The following is a 7,737-nucleotide window of genomic DNA, read 5'->3' as shown; positions in this document are numbered from 1 at the left end:
AGAGCAGAAGTTACAGTAAGACTGAAAGGAAGTCGTAAATACCAACTGAGAAAATTCATGTTCTCACAACCTTTAAAGAAATAAAAAACAATGCTCTGCATTGCACTATGTAAACGCACTGTGTAAAAATACACTATGAAATGTTATGGTGCATGTCTTAAGTAAAAGTGAAATTTATGAAACACCTCTGGCATTGCCACCCACACTATTTGACTAAAGGGTCAAATCAGCATTCATGTACTTCAGTTCATCCTCCTAACAAAGAAAGCTGCTTTAGCTCCTTTCTATTTCAGGCCATCCTCCCTTTAAGCCATCTTACATCTGACTGGATATGTGAGCTTCTCTAACGTGATCATATTATGGACCCATTCTCACACACCTCATGCAGAGTCATCAATAGTAAAATACTGTCAGAAACTGAGTATTTTGAGCAACATCATGAGTGGGCTTTTGGCATAGAAGGGCTACTTGCACATGTAATGGCCTTATTATTTAAGAAGTTAACCATGTATGATATTATCATCCATCACTGTAATAATATATATGTGACAGAAAATGTCTAACTTGTAAGTTGGGTTTAATATTGTCACCTACTGGGAGAGTGATTCTGAACAAAGCAGGGCAGCTACTATTAAAATATTAGATAACCCAAAGAGTTGCTTAAAATTATTGGAAACATATTAAAAGCTGAACACTCTGAACACACACACGAAGCTGGACACTCTGGTGACAGTGGCAGAGAAGAGGACCTTAAGGAAACTGATGGACATTATGAACAATGCCAGGCATCCTCTGCACATGCTCGTAAACAATCAGAGGAGCCTATTCAGCGACAGGCTGCTTCTCCCAAAGTCAAAAACCAACAGACTTAAAAACTCCCTTGTCCCACACGCCATCAGACTGTTTAACTCAAGGGAGGGCGGGAACAACTGAGCTGTAGGTGCTTTTCTACACTGTGCAATATTTGCTATATTTGTTTTTTTGTTTTGTCTTTTTTTCATATATTTGACTGTGCAATAATCACTGTGCAATATACTCACTCAAATGAGCAATCCTATTTATCCATATTGTATATTCTGTATCTATATATGTGTATATGTGTATATATGGTGTATTTATGCTTATATCCTTACTCTCATTCCCTTAATGTATCTGTAACATGCAACTTCTTTCGGTGCTTTGCTACTGGAAACTGAACTTCCCGGAGGAACCCACCCGAGGGATTAATAAAGTTTCATCTAAAAAACACAAATAATTACAGTACTGTGGAAAAGTCTTGAATCATCCCCATTTCTTTATACTTTGGTTTGAAGGAACCAGAATTTCTTGTATTTTTTTTAAAGATGTCTTGAATAATAGACATTGATTGCTTTTTAACTTATTATCAGTCCAGTACTTTTTTTTTTTTTTGCTTGTTCTCTTTCATTCTGTTTTGTTCTTAAGCACTCTATTAGAAGGAACCTGTCAAATAAACACATAATATGTTCCCTTTTCAACAGTTCAATGGAAAATTCAAAAGATAACACAGGTTGACAGACCAACAAGGTGCTTTCCAAAGAGCTATTAGCCAAAAACTTGGCACATTGACATGGTGTATAGGGTGGAGTACAAAAGAACATGTGACAGGTTTAAAGAACTATGTACAACATATGAGGAGTAACCAAAATCCATTTATGGTCAACAAAAGTTATATTATGTGTATATTTTGTATAACAAAAGTAACTTCTATAGTAAATACAGTACCAAACACCGTCTTTAAATTAAAACCTACATACTGAATATGTCTTTTTCCTGAAAGCATTTATGTGGTCACTTTAACAAACAGAATACAGAACCCGGGGGCTGTTTTTAACACACACAAAAAAGAAGAAAAGAAAAGAACAAGGAAAGACAGAGGTTCACCCCGCCTCTTTCTATTAAAAGCAGACTTTCTAGAGCAGAGTTCATTACCGGACATTGCTTTGAGACATGCTGCAGTCATACAACATGAACACATTTACTTTGATAACTACATTACTTTTCTGCAGGCTCAGTGAGTATTGTTCTCTAATTACGCTAACCTGGAATAAACATTTACATGTTCATTCAAAGAATTTTTTATTTTTTTGTTTACAGAAAGTTAACCGTTTGTCATCTGTGCTTGTTTCAGACTGGATATCTACGTCAGTTTCTCAGACTGTTGAGGTCCAGCCTGGTGAAGAAGTCACGTTGCAGTGCACCAATATTTCTTCATATAGTGGTGTAACATTCTGGTTCAGACTGATCAACAGAACAAATGCCAGCTGTATCGCAGTCATGTTTGAAAGAACAAAAAGTGTTTCATACTGTGATGGATTACAAAGTGAATCCTTTGAAATGAGCTCCAACATCTCTACTGTCTTTCTCAAAATCAAGCAGGTGGCTGTATCTGACTCTGGACTGTATTTCTGTGGATTTTACACAAGTGGACGTCCACTTTTTAGTGTGAAGCATTTAAAAGTTCAAGGTAAGATTTAATCTGCATGCTTGTTTGGATTTCTTTGTTTTTTTTCCTCCTTTTAATACGTTTCTTAAAACCAGTATAAAATCTGAATGTGTTTTTTTCAAATGACATCAAAATAACAACTGTTCATTACAATCAAAGGCTATGATGAACTTGATGATGACATCAACAACATGTCTCAAAGTAAGAGTCCTTTCTTTAGTCTGTTAGCCAAACAGCCAAACCCAGAAAAAGAAAAAAAAAATTCTAATGACTGATTTTTGCTGCAGACATTTCTGGTGACAAAATGGAGGTGATGTGTGTGATCTTTGCTACTCTGACCGTTTTCCTCATACTGATCATCGCTGGGCTGCTTGTTAAAATCAAAAAGCATCAGAAAGGTACTCCTCTGGCTTTTTTCATGTCTGTCTTAATTTTTCTTTCCAACATGGTGGCAGCATGGTGTCTTTTTCAGAAAGGTTGGAACAACAGGATTTATTATTATTAAAACAAGCCGTAAACAAGAAATATGCAAAAAAAAAAATAACGTTATAATATCACCATCTACGAAGAATATAGTTTTGCCCATTTAGTTAACCATTTAGTTCTAACAATAAAAAGGCGACCTTATTCTTCAAAAAGCGAAAATGCAAAGCTAATACTTTTGGAACACCAATTTCAAAAAAAAAAATCCAATATCTTTTACTGCGCATGGCTTTCACACTTAATCACATTGTTTTATTAGAACATGAGAAACTTAGAGCACAGTAGAGGGTCACAGCAGAACATGGAAACTGCTTCTTCCTCAGTTCAGTTCAATTTAATTCAAGTTTTTTATTCAATTCTCTTCATGCAGCACCAAATCACAACAAGAGTCTTCTTAATGTGACTATTTCCAAAATGTAGGTTTTTGTTCTAAAGTCTAGAACTTCAAATACTGCAGTTTAATCAAACCCCGTCAGGCATACCTTATAGAAATACATAATACTTTGTTGCCGTGACACCCAGGTTTATGGCAAAAATGTGATGGGTCGGTCACTGAAGACGACCTGTAAGCATCACATGTAAAAACATTGTGTTAACATCATTTTTGCCATGCAGAGTTACTATTTAACCTCTCAGCATCCACCAGATCTCAGGCGGTCCATGTAGTATTTACTAAATTTACTATAACCCTTTAATATTTTAAGTATTAAAGAATTTGGATTTAACCAAAACTGCAGTGAAGCTGATGTAATGTCACTTTGTGTCAATTTGCAATGTAAAACCTAAATTAATATGAAGTACAGCTAATAAGAAAATTCTCCTGGAAGATTTTTAACAGTTATTTGAGCAGATGTGTTTTGTACCTCTCACTCCGTTTCTCGCTGTTTGTCACTAAGCTGAAGATGAACAGCAAGATCAACAACAGAGTGAGGTGAGTCCGGCTTCCTGCTATATATATATATATATATATATATTAGGGGTGCAACGATATTCGTATCGATATTGAACCGTTCGATACAGTGCTTTCGGTTCGGTACGCATATGTATCGAACAATACAAAATTTGTAATTTATTTTATCAACTTTCCTTCTGACGATGCTGTCTGTGTTGAGCGCTCAGTGAATCTGCGTTCGACTACTCCGCCTAGGCTGCACTGTCGAGCGCAGATCCACTGAGCGCTCAACACAGACAGCATCGTCAGAAGGAAGAGCGCAGGGCAAGCTAGCAAGACAGAAGTTAAGCTCTCCTTGCAACATGGACCTCCCCCACCCTCATTCAGATCTGGCGTTTGGAATTATTTTGGTTTTCATGTGACATATGACCCTGAAGGTAAGCGAGTCATGGACTAAAGTAAAACAGTATGTTGGATGTGCCATGCAATGCTCAATTACATGGGTGGGGACTAGTGTGTTAGCGCAGTTAGCTCGTTAACGTGTTGGCCGTCTAGCCCCATGCACGGGGCGATCAGGGGTAGCTCGTTAACGGAGATTTGCCGTGTTGTGGCGTTAAGGTCATTTCAACGAGATTAACCTGAAAGCACTAGTGGGAACACGACGAATATGACTGCACATTTACGCCGACATCATCCTAGTGCAAAGACAAGTGGAAGCAGACAAAAACAAGCAAGCATGCTACTAACTTTAGCCGAGTCATTTAGACAGCCGTTAGCACAGGATTAATATGCTGCTGAGAATATAGCCCAGAAGAAGCGGATAGTATAGCTTTTATTTTGGAAAGAGACATTTCTCTGTAATAAACTCTCTTTTCCAAAGATGAGTGATTCCTCAATCAGATACAGGGCTCGCAATATCGCTAGCCCGACGTCCTAGCGATTTTTTCAGTCGGGCTACCAAAATCTATTTCTGCCCTGCCCGTCGGGAAGGAAAAATATATGTCAATGCTTTTGCATTCTTTCAGAAATGTAGCTGGGTAATTATGTCATTGGCATCGGTGAGCCACTGTCAATATGTGACATATTGAAATCGCGTTTGAATTTGCGCTTGTTTTTTTGCTTTCACTTTGCAATCGCGTGAACTGTGTATAGAGAGCGACAGCACTGATCTGTGAGTGATGATAATTTGTGCACCAATTCCTCTGACATCGTCTTATTAATCGTTAGCTTACTACGCAAACATGACAAGTGAAATCTCCTGCAGCTTAAACATGTGAGAGGTTGATCGCGCAGAGAATCGCTGAGCGTTATGTGTGTGTGTGTAAAAGCAGCAGGATGTATATTTCAGTTCTGCTGAGCCAAATAAGACAGGTCAGGGTGAAGAAGTGACAGCCAAAGAAAAGCTTACCACAAAACGGAGAAGTTATGACAAATCAGACTATAAGGCAAAAAGAAAGTGCAGCTTTATGGTTTCATGGACAAAAGAATTTCTGTGGCTGCGATATGACGAGCTAAATAACCAGGGCTGCACATAAGTGGTCCGCAGGTGCGCATTCGCTGTCAAAATAAAAAACACGCACAAGGGTTAGGGTTAAATTTAAAAACTGTACTTTTGAGTTAAAATATATATTTATAATTTTAATAAATGACAAATTAAAAAGGCGTGAACATTTTTTTTGTATCGAAAAAATATCGAACCGTGACACCAAAGTATCGAACCGAACCGAACCATGAATTTTGTGTATCGTTGCACCCCTAATATATATATATATATATATGATGCTGCACATGTCAAACCTGCATTTTCTCTTGTAAACTACATGTGATGAATTTCTGCACTTTACAGAATCTGGGCTCTGATGACGTGAACTATGCTACAGTGACCTTTGGTCGAAAACCACGAAGAAGAGAGCCTGAACCAAATGTTGTGTATGCAGCCACCAGATAGATTCAGGAGGCAACTGAACTGCAGCTGCGAGTGAAACCGATGTCCTTTTGCTCTGCTCTTTATGACAGACCTGTGGGGGGAGTTGTTACTTTACTTTTCATTTTGCATTGAAGACCTGTTTGATCTGAAGAATAAGATTTGTGTTTTAAGACGGAAGACTTAAGTTACTCATGTCTGCTTAGGGTCACTTGTGTGATAGAATATGGAGCTGTGGAAGATTTAGTGAGGTACACGTGAGGTTTGTGGAATTTGATGGGGAGAATCAACACAGTAAAGGCTAAGAACAGCTGATATTAAAATCCTGAGGCCTATTAGCTCAAAGTTTTGAATAAAAAGTATGAAAAGCTGAGAAAATCCAAAAATCACCATGACTGTGTCATTTTGCTGCATGTCTGATTAAAATATTCAACATATTTTAAAACAGTTTTTTTGTTGTACTTACTAAAAATAATGACAAGGACAAGCTGGCTGTCTGCATGAGTGAGGTGTCTGCAGGTTTACACTTCTAACAGACTTACACCAACTGAATTCACACAGTCTCTGTGAAACTTGTGAATGCTCAAAGCAGTGTGAAACGTTTACCGCCTCATCTGAAACCACTCACTCTGGTCCAGACTGTGAGCGTTTCAGCAACGACAGATCGAAGCAAAGCTATGGCGGATACAGCTGCAGTCCATCTCCTGTGTGACATGCAATCTGCTGTTCAGTTTAACAACAACTACTCAACAATTTAAGGAGGGATTACATTAAATTGATTTTATATGAATTTCAGTGCTGTGAAAAACTATTTTCATCATTCCTGAGTTTTTTCTTTATTTTGCATATGTGTCACACTTACATGTTTCAGGTCATCAAACAAATTTCATTTTAGACAAAGAAAAGAAAAAACTGAAAAGATGCAGATTGGAAATAATGACTTCAGGAATAAAGGGAAACTATTCAGATGCTTAAAAGTACTTGTCTGAAAACTGGTCATTTCACCCTTAGCAGGAAGAACTACAATCAAGCACTTACAATAACTGGCAATAATTTTGCCAGTTATTGTAAGGTGCAAGTATGGGACAATGGGATGAGTGTTAATGTCCAGGCAGGTGGTAGGCTCAAGACGAAGAACAGGGATGAGCTGGACTAAGGTATAGGGATACGTGATGTGCTGTGGAACGTTCTTTGTTTGAGAGTGTCTGTGTGGGTATATGAGATGAGCAAAAACTCACTGGTGGGTACGGATGGGTATCGTTTAGGTTTTATCCGATACTGGTGCCAAACCGGTACTTTTGAAACGGTGCCGGTGCTTAAACGGTGCTCGAACCGGTGCTTAAAGAATGGAGAACACAAACTTTGTCCAAAAACCTCTCATGTTTAGCTGCTTTTTTGTAAAAAGATAACAATGTTAGCCTTTTCATATATGGTATCACTCTTGGCTGGAAGCAGTGCTTAAGCAATGGAAAAAACACAAACGTTGTCCAAAAACCTCTCATGTTTAACTGTTTTCCACTTTTTCTTTGGTCATTTTAGCCTTTTTGGCCAGGGTGAAGGGAGTATCTGCCATCAAACAAGAAGACAGCTGCATGTAACTACAACAGTGTTTGCTACGGTGTGAGGTCTCGCAGCAAGCTATCAAATATGGTGCATTTCTCAGCTTTTAAAAAAGCGCTATGCATCGCCAGGTGTTTCATCGGATTCGAGGTGTTACCTCCTTTGCACAGTATCAGCTTGAAGCACTTGTTGCAGGCTGCTGAGTTTGCATCTTTTGCTGTGAAGTACAGCCAGACTTTGACCGCTTCGCCTTGGGCATTTTTAATCTGTAGCTCTTCTCTAAAAGAGCGTACGTACCTGGGCCCGCCTACTATCCTCGGAAAGGTAAAATGATTGGCTAAAATCCAAAGTGTATGACATCTCAGGAAAGAAAAGCACTGAAATAAAGCACCGAAATGTGCGCTGCTTTTCGGT

At 38.4% G+C, this 7,737-nt stretch overlaps 1 protein-coding gene across 2 annotated transcripts; it reads left to right on the top strand.

Annotated features, from left to right (window-relative positions):
- Positions 1-487: 487 nt before the first annotated feature.
- Positions 488-6,208, top strand: LOC145426225 (uncharacterized). 2 transcript variants are annotated; one of them, XM_080299810.1, is made up of 6 exons: positions 488-2,032; positions 2,150-2,485; positions 2,624-2,665; positions 2,752-2,862; positions 3,844-3,878; positions 5,686-6,208. In XM_080299810.1, the coding sequence occupies exons 1-6, from the start codon at positions 1,969-1,971 to the stop codon at positions 5,785-5,787; spliced, it is 690 nt and encodes a 229-aa protein (XP_080155936.1). In that variant the 5' UTR covers positions 488-1,968; the 3' UTR covers positions 5,788-6,208. The 2 variants fall into 2 exon arrangements, with proteins under 2 accessions (XP_080155936.1, XP_080155935.1); XM_080299809.1 differs by having other exon boundaries at positions 488-2,485.
- Positions 6,209-7,737: the final 1,529 nt, after the last annotated feature.

The sequence above is a fragment of the Astatotilapia calliptera genome, chromosome 3 (assembly GCF_964374335.1).
Source record: "Astatotilapia calliptera chromosome 3, fAstCal68.1, whole genome shotgun sequence".
Classification (NCBI taxonomy): Eukaryota; Metazoa; Chordata; class Actinopteri; order Cichliformes; family Cichlidae; genus Astatotilapia; species Astatotilapia calliptera.
This window is presented reverse-complemented; position numbering and strand designations above follow the sequence as displayed.

Coding starts and splice junctions, on each gene's coding strand:
- LOC145426225 (XM_080299809.1), top strand. CDS start 1,969: ATGCTGCAGTCATACAACATGAACACATTTACTTTGATAACTACATTA. Junction 2,486..2,623: donor GAAGCATTTAAAAGTTCAAG/GTAAGATTTAAT, acceptor TTACAATCAAAG/GCTATGATGAACTTGATGAT. Junction 2,666..2,751: donor CATCAACAACATGTCTCAAA/GTAAGAGTCCTT, acceptor TTTTTGCTGCAG/ACATTTCTGGTGACAAAATG.